Source organism: Pisolithus orientalis (assembly GCF_024613125.1).
Source record: "Pisolithus orientalis strain OTSU chromosome Unknown F5J12scaffold_7, whole genome shotgun sequence".
NCBI lineage: Eukaryota > Fungi > Basidiomycota > Agaricomycetes > Boletales > Pisolithaceae > Pisolithus > Pisolithus orientalis.
The window spans coordinates 1,148,918-1,167,667 of NW_026260788.1; the positions used below are offsets into that span (position 1 = coordinate 1,148,918).

The 18,750-nt window shown below is 46.1% G+C and overlaps 1 protein-coding gene across 1 annotated transcript; it reads right to left on the reverse strand.

Moving 5' to 3' along the window:
• Window positions 1-18,126: 18,126 nt before the first annotated feature.
• On the reverse strand, window positions 18,127-18,750 carry F5J12DRAFT_781331 (uncharacterized protein; the record flags this gene model as incomplete). Its single annotated transcript, XM_051742549.1, has 4 exons — window positions 18,127-18,174; window positions 18,267-18,277; window positions 18,367-18,544; window positions 18,586-18,750. 4 exons carry the CDS (start codon window positions 18,748-18,750, stop codon window positions 18,127-18,129), a joined length of 402 nt encoding a protein of 133 aa, XP_051602383.1.

Below are 18,750 nucleotides of genomic sequence, written 5' to 3' on the forward strand. Positions count from 1 at the left end.
AGCCAAGGTAAATCATGATTTTCTAATGTGACATAGGGGGTTAACGAGTTTGGACTGGAAAGAGTGGACATGTTGAGTCTAGCCTCCAAGTTTGCTCAACTGGAGTCAATGCAGCTCCCAGATTGTGTGGAGTCCTGGGAGCTGCTACCTATTTTTTTGTCTCAGGGATAGAACCTGAGCCCAAGGCTGGTGCAGTCTCAGTGGCAGCCACAGTGCAACCCTTGGCCTTTCCAGCTTTCTTTGGGCATTTCATTTGTCAGCAAAATGACCAGGGCCTCCACAGAACATACAGAGGTTGCCCTTGATGTGACACTTGCATTCTTCTGGGGTGAGCTTCCCATCCTTCCCAAGTTTGCTAGGCTCGGGCTTGGACAAGTTCCTGTTATTATTGTTTGCCAGCTTTGATGAAGCCAACTTGGGGGAAGGTCTGGAGTTGTTAATGTTGCTGGTCTTGGCTTTATCTTGGCTGGTCTTGGCTTTATCTTGGCTGGTCTTGGCTTTATCTTGGCTGGTCTTGGCTTGGTTATTGTTGCCAGAACCTCCGGACTTATTGTTGCTGGAGGTGGACAAGCCTTGATGCCTACTCACCTGTTGGACCTCTTCCTTGCACTCCCAATAGTGCACATCTATCTCTTGGGTGAGGTGGCAGAGCTTGTGAAGAGTCTGGGGTTTTCCAACTGGACAGACTTCATCCTTAATCCGGTCTGGGAGCCTGGAATAGAAGTGATGGTGTAGTGCACCATCTCCACAGCCCTGGACTTGCAAAGCAAGCCAGTTGAAGTCCACTATGTATTTATTAATGCACTGACTATCCTTCATATGTAAATGGTCAAGCTGACTCTCAGTGTCAGCAACTGGGTCATGGGGGCCAAAGGTAGTTTGTAACTCTAGGATGAACTCCCTCCAGGAGTCCATCCAGAGAGGCTGGTCATTGGGTTGAACCATTCAAGAGCCATGCCCTTGAGGTAAGATTGTGTGAAGATGACTTTGGCATGGTTGGTCCTGAAAGCCCAAGGATGGTCTTGGAAATTCAGCTTGCACTGAATGAAGAAGGCACAAAGTTTCTTGGGGTTGGTGCCATCAAAAGTATCAGGCTTGTGCAGCTTAGTCCTGCTTGAGGACTCAGGGCTAGTGTGGGCATTGCAAGCCAATAGTTTGATGGCCTTTGTGAGACTGTCAAAGACCACAACCATGGGTTCAGTGTCCAGGTCTGGGAAGTCCAGTTCATCCTCTGGATCATTTTCATCTGGATTATCATCACTGGGCCCATCATCACCAGGACTGTTGCCAGGGTCATTGTCATCAGGATTGTTGTCATCATTGTCACCCAGCCCATCATTGCCAGGGTCATCCTTGGGGATGGGAGCAGTGGGATGACATGGGGTGGGAGCATTGGATGTCTGGGCTGAAAAGCCCCTGAAAGGACTAACAGGATCTGGAGAGTGCCTAGTGGTGCACAAGGCAGCTAGTGCTGTCTCACAGCAGGTTCCACTGCCTGAGGCAGAGTCAGGGTTGGTGGCAGAATGGCCACAGGGAGGTTGGAAACAAGTCTTGGTTGCCATGATACATTAGACCCACACAAGTGATGAGTCTGAAACACTGTCAAGTTTGGGTTGTCCAGGTTGAGGCTGGACCAGAGACTGAAGCAGGCATGAGGCTGAGGGGTTGGAATCAGGAGGAAAGACAAGGATACAGAGGGGTGGACTGGTTGGACTTAGCAACTGAGATTACAGTGCTATTCCCTTGTGTGGGTCACAGTCCAAGTCCAAGGCCAAGGATTACAGATAGAACTTATTTGATTTCAGACTGAGGAATACAGGCCAAATATCTAAAAGTTTATATACTAGAAGTAGCTATAGTATTCTCACAAGGATTGCTAAGATGATTGGTAAGACAAGTACTAGTAATGTATGACAAAGACAATGGAGACTGGAACAGGGTGGACCAGGGACAAGACTGGGCAGGGCTTAACCAAAATGACACACACTGCAAAGCAGTGTGCATCGCACTAGACTAACTGGAGATATGGGATTGGTGAGGCTGAGGCTGGACTGAATGAATATGAGGCCAAGTCTGGCTGGGGTCGAGACATGACTATGACACATCCATCCATGGTTACTATGAATGGCATCCCATCATATCATGGCATGTGCAATGTTGGTTGGCTTGTTAATGCTACTTTGAGGTTTAGAAACACTGCTGTGTGCTTGGGTTCCCATTTATCTGAGAGCTTGTGGTTAGTCAGGGCTTTTCAGTATGTGGACTTAGAGATGGGCTTAGGTATGTCAACTTGTTTTAGCAAATCCCAAAGCAGTCCCTCAATTTTGGTGTACCCTCTGATGAGATCTCGGAAGTGGCCTGTTAGTCTGAGGAATGACACTAGCTTGAGTGTGTCATCCAGTTGTTTCCACTTGATGATTGCTGATAACTTTGCTAGATCCAGTTGCACTCCATGTGGTCCAATTGTTGCTCTGGTGAATGTTGTTTCTGTCACATACAAGTGACACTTGGTTGGTGATAGTGATAGTTTGCATGTTCTGCATTGCTGGAAAATCCTTCGTAGTTTTGTTAGCATACTGTTGAAGGTGTTGTCTGCGCAGCCACCATCATCTATGAATAATTCCATTGTGTTATCTGATAGTATGTTGTGTAGGCAGTTGGTTGCCATTGCTGAGAACATTGTTGGTGCGCCTGTCCATCCCATCACCATCCTTTTGTACCAGAAGTACCCCTTTCCATCAGCAAAGAATGTAAAGTATGGTTGCCATTTCTCAGGGATCTGTATAGTGTAGAAGCCTGCTGCAAAGTCAAACACTGAGACATACCTGTGTCCACTTAGGCACTGTTGTTTTGCCCTGATATCACCTTGGAATAATGGTGGTATTTGAGTGACTTTGTTCAAATCTGAGAAGTTCTGCATTATGTGCCATTTTGGTGCTTCGCTTGATGGCTTTGTTGCTGTGTCAGGCTGCCATTCCTGTTCATTTGTTGTTACTGCAAATGGTTGTGTTAGGTCCACATCAGTGCACTGTCTGTTCAGTTCTTGTTGGAGGTCACTTAGCATCATCCTTCTGTTAGTATTGTGTGTCTTCTGTGCTAGCACTGTTGGTGTGACATGTTTAATCTGCAGGATGTTGGCTTGCTTGATGAGGTTGGCTTCTAGCATTTGATTTACCCATTTGTGCATGAACTGGCATTGTGGTGGGTTCATCAGCCATTGGTTTACTGTTGTTCGAAAAGTTGTGTCATCCCATACATTTAGATCGATCTGCACTCCTAGTATTGGTAGTACCTTGCCAAGGGAGCATGTGAATATATCTGCAAATTCCATGATTAGTTCTGTCACCTTCTGCTTTTATTCTTCTGATAGATCACTGCCAATCTTGATGTTTTGCAGAATGTACTTTATCCTTGGTGATGTGAATGGATCTGTTAGCCTTGTAAATATTTTTTCTGTGTTGATCATGTTTCTTTGATGCTTTCTGGTTCACCTGTTGTGCTTGTGGTGTTGACTCATATTCTTCATTCTTCATTTTTTTTGCTCAGTCCTGGGTTCCTGGTGAACTGGTTTTGTAGTGTTGTGGTGGTTGTGTTGTCCATAATCATGACTTCATCTGTGGTGTAGTCATGTTTAGCCTTGAACACTCATAGTAGTGGTTTCCCAAACAGAAAAGACCACCCTCCTCCACTGTTGAAGACTTTGAATGTTCCTTCAGCTTCTACCCCATTCACCTGTATTGTTCCTGACCACATTGCTTCCAATGGAATGACTGTTCTGTTTGCCATACATAGTGTTTGCTTGGAGGGTTGCCACCCTTGTAGGTTGTGCCTGACTTTACTGAATACTGATGAGCACATGGCACCCATCATGGCACCATCATCAAACAAGGCCTGAACTTGTGCTGAGTCAGTGCTGTCTGGGTTTTTAATGGTTATCATGTGTGTGAATGGGACAGGTTTGTCCATTGCATCTGTCCACTGGCCCTGGTTACTGCATGTCACAGAGTAAAGGTCAATAACTTGTGTTATGACAGGTGGTACATGCAAGCCAGAGTGAGCCAATGTAGATACATTTGACATCTGGGTTGTTGTGCTGTCCTTCACAGCAACCTGTCATCAGTTTCCTGATCCTCTAGCACTACAAGTCTGATGGTATGTGTGACATTCTTATTGAATGGTCCAAGAATCCTATTGCACAGCACCCTCCACACTGTTTTGTGATGGCTTAGCCTAGACAAGTCCCCCTCTGAGGCTGGGCAGTCTCTGCTTCCATGACCATGGGTGCTGCATCTAAAGCATTCCCCTGAGCATACCATTGCTGTTGCCAGATTGAGTGGGTATGGTGTGTGCTTGGTGATTCATGATGTTTCTCTGTGCTTTGCCATCCAGGCTGCAAGTTGTGCAATATACATTTTCTGTCCCTCCTTGTCACTCTGTTGTTGTGGATATTGCTCTAGTCCTCTCTGCACTGTCTCCTTTAGCTCTTCTGTGGGTGAGGTGTATGCCATGGTGCATCATGGTGTTTGCTGGAGGATGAATTGCATGGTGGGTGGTGTTGCTGATGGTGGTGTTCATGGGTTGGTGTGTGCTACCATGACCTGTCCTATTGTGAGGCACTGGAGCTGTGCCACAAGGTCTGCCATCATTGCCCTTTTCATCACCTCCATCTTTTGCAGTAGCCTCTGGTCCTGCTCTTCTTCTCTCTTCTTCCAATCCTCTGTCTCCTCCCTCTCCTGTCGCAGCTTTGATGTGTTCAGTGCCTTCATGTCATCTGTGAAACTTTGCCAGTCCTTGTATTCATCATTCAGCAACCTCCTGACTGCCTTCAGGAGCTGTTTTTTGACCTGCCAGATCAGTGCCAATCCTTGTTTGATTCCTGCTAATGATGCAAGCTGCATTGCTTTGTATGCCCATTTCACATGTGCCCATACTTTCTGCCATCCTACTGTCTTGGTTACTCCAATGTCTTCTTCAGGCAATCTAAGCACTAGTAGTTCTGTCTGGTATTCTTCTGATGTCTGTGTCACACTTTTTAGTGTTGGCCACCTGGTGTTAAATGTGTTGGCTAGTTCATCCCAGCTAGTGGATTGTGTGGCTGTGAGGTTTTCATACCAGTGCTCTGCTGGAGAGCCTGTCCCCAGGTAGTTGGCTAGGGCTTTTATCTTCTGTGCATTGGTAGCCAGTGGGTTTAGGAATAGCATGCTATGGTTGAATGCCTTAAGGAAGTTGCTTGCATTTTCCATCTCTGTGCAGTCTCCATAGAACAGAGGCACTGCTTCTGCCATTGGTCGTGGACATGGCAGGGGCACTTGTGGTAATGACAGAGGTGGGGGTGGGGGTGCCTGTGATGTCGACAGCAATGGAAGTACTTGTGGTGTTGACTGGGATGGGAGGTGTGGTGTTGAGGTACTTGATGGGGCTGAGTTAGCTCTTTCTCTGTGGGTAGTGCATACTGCTGATGAGCTGGGGGGGTTGGGAGTACTACTGTAGAGAATGCCATGAAGAAGTCTTCGTCTTCTGGATGTTCTGGGGAGTTTCCTTGGGTCAGTGGGATCCTGCATATAGACATATACTCCTGTGGTGATAATGGAGGGTACTCTTGCAAGGACGATAGCAGAATATCCAGTGATTGAGTACCTGATGGGAATGAGTAGTCACTGGTGTATGGGGTTCTGAGGGGTGACCATGCCACTGTGATCTCCAGTGTACATGAGGACATGAACTGGCCTTGTATGTTTTGTGGTTGACTTCTGTGAGGCAGATTGACAGTAGTATGGTGGTTGCTTCTAAGTTAGTTACTCAGCCTGTTCTTTTGTACCCTCTGTACATGTGTGGGTCATGCAGTCACCTTGCATCTGTTCACTAGCATTGGTATGGTATTGGTACAGTGAATACGGTGCAGTAGTGCTGCTTGGGTTGGTTCCACTCTTGTCACCACATGGAGTGGTTGGACTCCATTGGTGGGATGAACTGAGCTCCTGGTCTGTCATATCATAACTGTACATGTGCCTCTGCATGTCTGCATGTGTGTCCATCTGACTAAGCATGCTGTGGCTGTATTCTCCCCTCCTGTCCCTGGGCCTCCCTACTCCACTGTTTAGGAAAGCACTCTGGAAGTTGAAAACATCAACATCCCAGTCATTCTGTGCTGCAATAGCAAGGATGGTGTGGATAGATGCCATGCATGCAACAGGTGTGTAGGTATCATAGTAGTCAATGCTGTGGACTTGTGAGTAGCCTTTTGCTACAAGTCACACTTTGTATTTTTCAATTTCTCCCTCCATTTTTTGTTTGATACAAAATACCCATTTATAGCCGACCATGTTGACACCACATGGTCTCTCAACAATGCTCCATGTTTGTGCTTCATCCAACAAGGTAAGTTCTTTATTAATTGCTTCCTCCCACTTTGACCAATCAGGTCTCGCACAAGTGTCTTCAATTGTGATGGGATCTGTCCCTTCTAGCTCTGCAGTCCCAGCAACCAAGGCAAAAACTTCTTCATCATCTTCATCCATCACCCCCATCATGCCCAGGTTTGCTGTCTCTCTATTCTCCTCTTGTCATGAGCTTGGTTGTATTCCTCAAGGTAATGGTAGTGTAGGTAGTGGGATTTGTCTGTCATATGTACCCTCACCCTCACACAGGCACCATACATATGCTGACTTGACATGTGTGTGACCAGAGTGACAGGTGGGTGCTGCAGGTTCGAACCTTGGTCCAAGGTGGTCAATGGGAGTACTTGGTGTCATAGGTGCACTTTCTGTGGTTCATATGGCATGCTGATTGTTTTTACCAGCTATGTGCGAGGTGGATGATGCTCCCTCATCATCTGTGATGTATTTCTCCCCCTCAAGCTGCATGCTGATAGGAATGGTGACCTCCTGTGAGCTGAATTGGACATTTTGTTCAACACCCACACATCATGAGTCCTTGAAATAAATTCTGTGTGCATTTGTGTCCTTATCAAAGCCCACCCAGTGACCATCTTTTGTGTGCATGTCTAGTTTCAAACCATCAGCTGTGTGGACCTTGACATGGCAGCCCCAGATTGGTAGATTAGATAGATCTGGTTTCTTTTTATACAGCATTTTGTAGGGTGTCTTTTTGTCAAGTGTGTGGGTGGAGGTTTGGTTTTTTAACCAGTTTGCATGCATTATGGCTTCTCCCCATAGTGACTTTGGGAGCCTGCTTGCATTTAGCATGGTGTGTACATGTTCAACAAGTGTGCAGTTCAGCCTTTCAGCAATACCATTATGCTGTGGTGTATTGTGCACTGTGAGCTTCCTCTCTGTTCCTTTCAGCCCAAGATGACATGAAAACTCTTTGCTTAGGAATTCCCCACCCTGGTCTGAGCAAAGCCTCTTAACCTTCATGTTGAACTGCATCAGCAGCCAGGCTTCATACTTCTGGTAGGACTTGAAGGTTTTGTCCTTTGACTTCAGGAGATACAGGCTTGTAAAGCAAGTGTGGTCATCGGTGTATGACATGAAATACTGACTCCTTGCATTTGTTTGGACAGGGGATGGTCCCCATAAGTCTGTATGGATTTTGTCACCAACCCTGTCTTGGTGTGGGGGGTCTTGGATTTTTCCTATGGGTTTTCGGGTTGCCTTGGCATACTTGCATGCATTGCAAGATTCAATTGTTGCATGGGAAGGGTCTAGGCTTATTCTGGTTACAATGCCATCCTTTAGCATTTGTTTAATAGTGTCCAGTGATATATGGCTGAGCTGTGCATGGATATCTTCCATGGTAAGGGTTACTCTCAAGTTTGCCAAGCCCACATAAACCTTCTGTGTGGCTTTGGTTGTATAGAGGCCACTGCTGACTGGTTCTTCCCCAAGGAGTTTCTTTTGTCCATTAAAGATCTTGCAGTGCAAGTCACAGAAGAGTATGGCATATCCACTTGTGTCTAGGCAGCTAATGGATACCAGGGTCATTCCAATCTTAGGTGTATGGAGGACATCCTTCAAGAGGATATGAGTGGGTGAGTTGCCATTTGGTAGGGATATGTACACATCTCCTTTTCCAATGGCTTCGAAGGTTTGTTTGTCTGCTGCAGTAATGGGTTTGGAAGTAATGGGCTTATAGTTGACAAAGTTTTCCTTGTATGATGACATGTGATGAGAGGCTCCAGAGTTGTATAGAGTAGTGTAGTTTGGTGGTCTTGTGTACACACTAGTAGTGAATGTCTCTGGGGATGGTTGAGCTTTGTCAACCTCAGCTTCATAGCTGTCATTGATATGTGTGAGCCATACCCCATCTGGGTCACTGCTGCTGTTGTCCTTGGCCACAACTGCACACTCTTTTTGTTTCCCTTTGTTCAGAGACTTCCCTCCACTTTGTGAGTCATCCCCACTTGACCTGCACTCACAAGCTTGGTGCCCACATTTTCCACATTTGTAGCAAGTTCCAGTGAACTTCTTCTGCTTTCCTCCAGCCAAGTATGCTGCATCATCTGCATCACTAGACTTTTTCTGCTTTGTGGCACAATGGCCATACTCATCTCATACTGCATCCATGAGAGTTGCAGTTGTTAGGGTAGTGGAGGTGGAAATTTTTGCAAGTGTGGACATTGCTCTGACAACAGAATCATAAGAGCCTGGGAGGGATGTCATGACCATGGCCATATAGCTTTTGTCTGTTGGGGCTTGGCCCATTGAGGCAAGTTGTTCATGTACTTGCTGCATTTTGTCAAAGTGTTCCTGTTACATGTCATTCACATTCTTTCCTTTTATAGACTTTGTATGCTATTGCTCATCATGCTTTCAAGTGATGATGTTCTGCCACCTGCAAGCCACCTCTGGACTCATGTTCTCCTTGTATGTTCCCTTTTATAGTATCCCCCTGTTCACCCTGCATTGTACTATAGCTGGAATATGTTTGATTACCCTTCCTTCCATAATCCACTGGTGGCCCTGATCCATGCAGTCACATGACACAATTAACCCATTTACACCTATGATGTCATATACACAGGTATCCCTTTAGTTTAATCCCTCTTCTCCATTCATCCTCACATTTAGTCCCACACCACAGCTTGTTCACCCTTACATGCCCTCATAAAAGTGACTCACTGGTTGCCTTGTGTGGTATGTGGGTGGATGTTCAAATGTTTTTGAATGTGTGTTCTGCAGGTATTTTACATATGTATATAAACCCACATGTATTGTACCAGCTCTCCATTTGAAATCTACTTTGCAACTGCACCTAGCTCTGCCCACTGTACCCAAGAAGGACTCAACAGTATGACTTCACTCAGCCTAAGACAGGTGCACCTATTCACCTGTGAAGTTAAAATACATGTCACTTCTCATGCAGTCATGTGCCTGTACTTTGGTACTTGATTTGTGATGCAGTACTGAGTCATCAGCATAACAGAAGATTTTGAATCACCCAGCCACATCAAAGACTGGACATCTTTGGATACCTGTGCTCTGGAATCCTTGCTAGGCAATATAGCCTGCTAAAAAAGCACCTCCTGCCACTCTGACAGGAACCACTGGTTTATATCAGTGAGCTAGCCCCTAATTATAGGCACTAACCTTATTCTTCATCAATGTGTTTTTGCACCAGAAGAAGGAAGTAAGAGGCCTTCATCAGCAGCCTCTTCATTCAAACCTCCTGTACCATCCTGTAAAGGAAATGGAAGTCCTCCAAGTGAGGCCCCTTATTCAACACCCTTCTATTCAAACTCCAAACCCATGTATAGGTCTTGAAGACCTGCCAGTAAGGCCCCAACTTGGGCAAGTGGTAGAATTCGACCTCACCAGTAGACTTCACTTCTTACTGAAACCCAGAGCCTATCAGCTCAGACTTTGATACTCTACCAAGAGGGACAGCCAAACCAGTGGACCCCTCTGATTCATCTTCAACTGACAATGTCCAAATCCCTTCTGCCAGTCTGATGACAGAAGAACTTGCTCAGCAAACTGCTGAACTTAATCTTCAGGACCCTTTTGAGGGTCAGGCCAGGGTAACCCCCAAGATGGCTGCTGAATTCTACAAAAACCTTTTTGGCAGAGATGTGGTAAGGCCTAAGGGCCCCTCCCAAGGTTCCAAGGAGAGAGCAAAGGAGCACAACTCTAAGGGAGGGGGACTGAAAGAAATTGGCCTGAACAAACCCTTCTTGTACACTGGAGCTCACCAGGACTTCTCTGCTTGCTTGAGCAGTGTCAAACTCTACCTTGCCACTAATGACCATATATACTATGAGGACCAAGCCAAGATTACATTTACCCTCTCCTACATGGGGAGTGGCTTGGCCCATGCCTTTGCCAAAGCCTATGTCAATGAAAACACCACCACACTCAGTGACCTCAGGATCTTCGATGGCTGGGACAATCCAAAACTTAAAGAAACCTTCCAAGTAGGGGATGCCAAGTCCATGGCCCTTATTTACCTTTCCATGATCTGTCAAGGGGACTGCTCCCTTGATGAGTATATCACCAATTTCCACAACTGCCTCAACAAGGAAGGCATTTCCACTGAAGACTCAACTGTGGCAGTCTTTTTCAGGAAGGGCCTAAATGAGGAAATTAACCGATGGATCCTTATGGCTGGCCCAAAGCCAGACTCAGTCAAGGATTGGATCCAGAGGGCAATGGCAGTGTGTGTGGCAATGGCTACACTCAAGGTCTTTACTGGAAAGGCTACCTTCCAAGACCATTCCTACTTGTGGAAACAGGAACAGTCTTCTCATGGATCAAAATCCTCTTCATCTCCAAAGATCCTGTACCAAGATCCTTATGCCATGGATGTTGATCAGAAGTCAAAGGTCCAATCAGAGTGAAGCTCCTACCTGTTATGGGTGCAGTAAGACAGGACACATGAAGTCTAAGTGTCCCTCATCCACAACAAACAGTAAGTCTTCCTTGGCCCAGAAATTCTGTGTGCACATCCTGGCCATGCTCGAGGAATCTGACAAAGTGGACAAAGAAGAGGAGGGTGAACCTGAAGACAAATATAGTGGGGAGAACGATGAACCCACTGAAGATGGGGGACTGAAAGATCACCTGGATGTTTACATGGCTCTCCTGGTGTAGCATCAGGAAGGGAGCCTATCATATCATGAAAAATAGAGGTTAAAGTAGGAACCAAGAAAGTGTATGATTACAAACAAGATATGTCAATCACTTCTATCACTGGTTTTGCTTACCTTGTTGACCATGAAAATGCTACTGTCCAAACAATCCTTGACTCAGGCACTGAAACAAACATCATTGATCTGGCAATCGTCCAGAAGTATGACATCCTGACATGCAAAATCGTGAGACCCTGGGAGTCAAGAAGCTACAAAGGCAAGACAGGAGATTGGGTCACCCATATCACTCCCTTCAGAGCCAAGATCTGGGGAAAAACTATGCACATCCACATGTATGTCCTCAAACTCAGAAATTGGGAGTCCCTCCTACTCAGAATGCCATGGCTGAAAGAACACAACCCCATAATCAGCTGGACTTCTCAAAAGCTGATCAGTTGGGGGGAACTTGACAGAAGTCTCAACAAGAAAAATCACATTTATGGAACCAACTTCACCCAGACCATAAAAATAAACTGCACATCTATTTCCACAAAACTTGAAGCTTTGCACATACAAGCTGAAGTGGAGTTACCATCAGAGTATCAGGAGTTCTCTGTAGTCTTCTCAGAGGAAGAAATCCCTCTCCCACCCCACCATGGTTTCCTCAACCATGAAATATGCTTGATGCCAAGCTTCCAGCTGAAGAAAGGGGCCATTTACCTGCACTCACTCGATGAGCTCAGGGCTCTTGATGAGTTCATTGATGAAAACCTCAAATGTGGAAAGATTCACCCTTTGAAGTCTTTGCAGGCTGCCCCCATGTTCTTTGTTGGAAAGAAAGACAGCAAAAGAAGACTCATCCAAGATTACTGATACCTAAACTTGCACACCATTGTCAACTTGTACCCCCTTCCTGATGTGAAGTCACTCCTCAATGAACTAGCAGGTTCCAGGTACTTTGCTAAGTTCAATGTTCAATGGGGATTCACAAATATATGAGTAAAGGAGGGTGATGAGTGGAAAGGAGCTTTCATTACTCCTTGAGGTCTCTTCAAACCAACCATAATGTTCTTTGGGCAGTGTAATTCACCACCCACCTTCCAGAGATACATGGATCATATGTTCAGAGAACTCAAAAGCAAGAGAAAGGCCATCATTTTCATGGATGACATCACAATTCACTCAAAAACTCAAGAAGGCCTCCAAGCAGCCATCTGGCAGTTCTTATGCATTGCCATGAGAGAACATCTATGCCTGAAGATAAAGAAGTGTACCTTTGAAGCTGAAGAAATAGAATTCTTGGGGTTTGTGATCCATCAGGCTCAATATGAACCATCAGAAGTTAAAATCAAAGCCATCAAAACATGGCCTGCACTGACAACTCTCAAGGAACTCCAGTCCTTCCTAGGCTTCTGCAATTTCTACTGACAATTCATCTCCAGCTTCTCACAAACTGCCCACCTGCTTCACAACCTCTTGGAGAAAAATGCCAAGTGGACCTGGGGTCCCAAACAGAGCTCCACCTTCAAAGCTCTGAAGAAGGCCCTCTCATCCAAACCAGTTCTTCATCTACCAGACCTCTGAAAACTGTTTGTACTCCACACTGACACCTTGAAACTCAGCACTAGTGCCATCCTGTCCCAAGCCAATGACCCAGGAACACTTCACCTCTGTGCCTACATGTTGCAGTTGCTCACTGGAGCAGAACAAATTACCAAGTCTACAACTTGGAAATGCTAGCAGTAATGTGCACCCTCAAGCAATGGTGCCCTTACCTGCTCTCACCTCCAGAACTGACTCACATCTACACCAACCATCAAAACATCACTTATTACATGCAACTGCAGAAGTTGACTGCTCATCAGGCCCACTGGCAGGCTACCCTACAAGAATACCCTCTACAGTTTGTCCATATCACAGGAACCAAGAATTCTGCTGCTGACACTCTCTCTTGTCACTCAGACTTCAATGCCAAGCCCTCTACCATCTCTACCCTACTTCCAAAGGCCATTTGGCTTGAGGGGGGGGGGTGAGACCCCCTGTCATTTCCCTTTTCAAGATTGATCAAACCATCCCCAAGGTCACAAGCACCTCAGCAGCAGTCCGAAAAGTCGCCTTCAAGGAGCCTAGACCCTCAGAGAAGGCTTTGAAAAGCAAAGGATGCATTTTCCAGTTGAATGCTGACCTGTTCCAGGAGGTAAAGAAAGTGTCTGTGTCTCTCTCAGTGCCTGAAATGACAGAAGGGTCTGATGGAGTCAGGAGGAAGGAAAGAAGAATATTCATCCCCAAACCTGTTCACCAAGATGTCCTTCAGCAGTATCATGACCTTCCCATGTTCAGACACCCTGGAGTAAAGGCCATGACAAAGAAAATGAATAAATATGTCTGGTGGCCTGGAATGTATCAGTCCATCTGCAGCTACTGCAAAGGTTGCCCTTCTTGCCAAGCCAACAAGGTCAATACCCATCTGACTACACCACTGATCACCCCACACCATGTAGCAAAGAACCCTTTCCTGATTAAGCAGGTCTCTATGGACCTCATAACTGACCTGCCCCTGTCTGGTGGAAAATATGATTACATTCTTACTATTGTCGACCAAGGACTTACAGAAGGAGTGTTCTTCCTACCGACTACAAAGACCATGGATAGCATAGGAGTGGCAGATCTCTACCATGCCTATGTCTACCCACATTGGGGTGTACCAGAAGCTGTCATCTTGGATAGAGGCCCTCAATTCATCTCTGCCTTCACTCATGACCTCTACTGGTCCCTCAGAATTGAGTTGAAAGCCTCCACAGCTTACCACCCACAGACCAATGGTGAGGCTGAACATGTAAACCAAGAAATTGGCACCTATCTTCACATGTATGTGGATACAGACCCCCACAAGCTGGCATGCCAAACTCCTGGATGCTCAGATGGTGCACAACTTGCATGTGCACTCATCCCACAACCAAACACCATATTTGCTCATGTACAGCTTTGACCCCACTCCCTATCTGACCAGACAACCCCCAGTGGAGTCACTCACAGGAGATTGACTCAAGCAACTGGCCACCAATCAGGATGCTGCAATAATCACACATAAAGAAGCCCAGGAGCTAATGAAATCATGATCAAAAGGAACCTATATGGAGTTCTCTGTAGGAGATAAGGTATGGTTGGACACTTCTGACCTAAAACAGGAAGTTCCATCAAAGAAGCTTGCACCCTGATCTCATGGTCCACTTGTAATTTCCAAACAAATCAGCCTGGTCACCTACAAGCTCAAACTACCCCAGAGTTGGAGGATACACCCTATCTTCCTTGTGTCCAAACTTACCCCTTTCATCAAGGACTGCTGAATATGGCCTGGCTAAACCCCCACCTCCACCAGAATTGGTAGGAGACAAGAATGAGTGGGAAGTCGAGGCCATTCTCAAACACAAACATGTGCAGAAAGTCAAATTGACCTCAAAAAGCCCCAGTTTAAACCCTCAGCCAAAATACCTCTATCTCACCAAGCTTGGTTACCCACACTCCCAGAATAGTTGGGAGAGCAAGGAAAACCTTATAAATGCCCCAGAGGTTTTGGGGGAATACAAACACATTCACAACCTCTGAACTGTGATGTCCTACACCCCCAATACTGAGAACCCTGGCTCCAATTACTTCAACAATGACTTCCATGCTGACATCGACAAACCCTACAATCCATCCCATCCCTAATTCTATCACAATGCCAGTACCCCTGTCTGTCTATCAGAACCACCAGTATGCTCCCCCAGAGTGCTACATGCTGCATCCCCTGCAATACCCACCCACTCCTCACATGGCAGTCCCTACCAACCCCTTCACAACTCCATCACCTCTGCCACATGCCCATACCCATACCTGGTCATCCACTCAGCTCCCACCACTCAGCAAGCCCACAAGGACACCTGCAAGGGAAAGTCCAAGGCCCACAAGCTGTCACAGCCCTGCCCCAACACTTCCTTCAGATTGTGCAACACCCTGCCTCTCTCCCAAGCTGGTTATTGATCACCATCCCCAGCCTCTTGTCCTGGCCCATCTGCTCCAAAGCCAGGTGTTGCACCAGCCATGCTCACAGGCCCCACAGTCACTCCTGCAGCCCCTGCCACAACTACCAGCTAGAATGGCTCCTGAGGCAAGCCTCTTCCTCAGTTATGTGCAGCTGCTTAACAACTTTGAGCACTGGGAATCACATGGCTGGAGAGCAGGAGAATGACACAAGCATCTACAGATGCTGTCTATGATCTTCAGAAGCACAGAAGTGATTGGCAAACATGTTTATGACCTTGCTGGAGTGGCAGATGGAAGCTTCAAAGCCCACACCTTTGAAGACACTGACTGCATGAATTCCTCAATTCTCCAGAAAGCCATCATTAAAATTGTACACAAAGACTATGGCCCCTCCCTCATATCCTCCTTCCATTCCTTTCTTGACTGACTCCCCCTCCACATCATGGTCCATGGGCTTTTCTCTCCAGCATGACAAACAACACCTGGAGGACCAAGCCTACCTCCGGTCTCTGACTGAAAGGAAGCATGGATGGTCCCAAGTGAAGAAACCAGAATCAGAGGGACACCACAACATGGAAGAGGAGGAGTTTCAGCAGCTGAAGGAGATGTCAAACCAAGGTGTTGCAATTGCTGGGAGAAGATTATACCAGGCCAGGGCTGAGAGCACTTCCAAGCCATTGCAGATGCCCTCGCAAGTGTCCCCTTCAATGGTTTGCCCCACGACTGGCTCAACTTTTTTGCTCAAGCCCAAGGAGATTCAGCAGGGAGAGCCATCTTCTACACTACTAAGACAACCTGACCTCTGCCAGATGTACCCTTTGTTCCAGTCCCCATTTCCTCCCTCAGCAAATGAGAGTTTGGTGGGCTCATTCCCCTCAATTGGCAGCATCCCCTGCATTGGTTCACCTGTTACTGATGTTCATGCCTTGGACATTGGTTGACTGACTGCCCAACTTGAGGTGGCAACTAATGCAGAAGTCCACTCATGGATCCTTTCTGGCCTCTACCCACCTTCAGAAGGACCTCAGGCCTTTGGGGGGGGGGGGGGGGTGATGTTACATGTCACTCACATTCTTTCCTTTTATAGACTTTGTATGCTATCATCACACTTTCAAGTGATGATGTTCTGCCACCCACAAGCCACCTCTGGACTCATGTTCTCCTTGTATGTTCCCTTTTATAGTATCCCCCTGTTCACCCTGTGTTGTACTATAGCTGGACTATGTCCAATCACCCTTCCTTCCATGATCCACTGGTGGCCCTGATCCATGTGGTCACATGACATGGTTAACCTGTTTACCCCAGGTTGCCCATTTACACCTATGATGTCATATATGTGGGTATCCCTTCATTTAATCCCTCTTCTCTGTTCATCCTTGCATTTAGTCCCACACTGCAGCTCATTCACCCTTACACCCTTGTAAAAGTGACTCACTGGTTGCCTTGTGCAGTATGCAGGTGGACATTCAAACATTTTTGAATGTTTGTTCCACAGGTATTTTACATATGTATATAAACCCACATGTATCATACCAGCTCTCCATTTGAAATCTACTTTGCAACCATGCCTAGCTCTGCCCACTGTACCCAAGGACTTGACAGTATGACTTTGCTTGGCCAAGACAGGTGCACCATTCACCTGTGAAGTTAAAATACACATCACTTCTTGCACAGTTGCATGCCTGTACTTCAGTACTCAATTCATGACATGGTATGAGTCATTGGCATAACAGTTCCCTGACAATCCCTTTCTCCATGCATTTTATAGTTTGCAGCTTCTTCAGCAGTTCAACCAATACAACATGAGAGCACTTCTCGAAGAGGTTGGATAGGTATGTCCAGATGTTGAGTGCAGTAGTGAGATGCTTTATTTGGATGAACAGTGTGTCAGGGAGTGTGCTGGTGATTTGTTGCTTGACAATGGCTTGGCCAAGCCTCCATTCTTTTAGAGTAGCTTGGTAGTTCATCACTTCCTTTTTCTCCTCTGCAGAGACAGGTATCCAGCTCTTGCCCCAGTTTGGTAGTGTCTTGGGGTCGACTGGCATTGTCTCAGTACCATCTATGTACCTGAGCAGCCCACAAGTGTCCAAAGACCACATTAGCTGGTCCTTGTATGTTACCCAGTTCTCTCCATCTGCCAAGAGCTTTGGGACCTTAAGGAAATCATCTCTGAGCTTGGATGTGAATGACATTTTGCTACAGGTTCCCAGTTAGTGAGCAATGGGGCTCATAACCTGTAGAATATATACTCAGTTGGGTTAAGTAGCCAACTGAGGTGTGAGTATGCTACTCAAGTACAAAAATGAATGTGATTATGTAATATGGCCAAATGCGCACCATAATACTAAGTGGGATGCAGATGAAAGTATAATATGAAAGACAGAATATACAACAGGGTCTATTTAAGTGTTGGCATTTTGGCACAGAGGCTACCTATATGTTGTGACTAAATGGACTACATGGGGTCGTCATACAGTACAATGTAGGTACATTATGTGAAAGCACCAACCAGCCATGGATGACATCTTGTGAACAGATCTGAAAGGCCTTCAAACTCCCTGGCAGTTGGCCACTTTATCTTGGCTTCTGGTATGTGCTGAAGAGTCAAGAGGAGGATCTGAAGCCCAAATCTGATTTACTGGCCAAGTGTTGATGGAATGACAGAGAATATCTGCTGTAGGCTGACTTCCATCAGCAAAACACAAAAATGTGTTAGTAACTCATAGCTGCCCATAGTATTTGCACAATTCCATATTAGTCCAAAGCAATGTCAAGCATCCTAGCAACTCATAGTGCCAGAGTAGACTACACCAGACTTGCCCAAAGTAGTGGCCAGCATCCAAGCAACTCATAGCACCTGAGTAAGCCACACCAGTGATACCAGCAATCCAAAGACCAATAGCTACCTAGCATACAAGGGAACAGACACACCTAGCTAATACAGCAACCTAGATTCCCACTGTAGTAGAAAACTTGGTAGATCTAACTTCATTCCTATGCATGAAGGCAACAACACACAGACATAACATACAACATTTTTCAATAAGTACAGGAAAGTAATGGATAGTACTAGTCTAGACAAATGGCGAGTATTTGACTACCAGCATGCTCAATAACTGTGCCTATCAAGATCCAGCATAAGTAAAATAGTGGCCCAACAGAAAAGAGTGCAAGCATAGCATACCATTGGACTCAAGAGATGGCTGCAGCTCACCAGCCAGAACACTAACATCAAAAATAGGCTCTCCCAGTCTGCATTTTTTCATTGCTACACATAATGAGCCAACCTCCATATCTTTTTCATGGACTCTCACCTTGCCAGCTGCCCACCTTGTACTTGTACAACTTGGCCATCAATTCATATTCATGGGCAATGCATGCAGCCAGAGCTTGTTCCACATGAAAGACTTCATGTTGTGTGTGTGCTACATCAAGAAGGAGAAGTGCCTTGTGATTCAGCTGACTCTTTGATTCATGCTGCAGATTGAAAACCTATCAATGAGCAGTTATTAGGAAGGAAAAAAAGAACTTACTGTGTGAGTGGACAACTCCAATATTCCATACATCTCAGCTAAGACACCAGTTGTCTCCACTTTGACCTCAGCACTGCTAGAGGGGCTGTTGCAGGAAGAGAACCTGCCATCATGAGGCTTATGGGGCAGTCCTTTGTCACCCAGGCAATGCTTGACTGTGGGCAT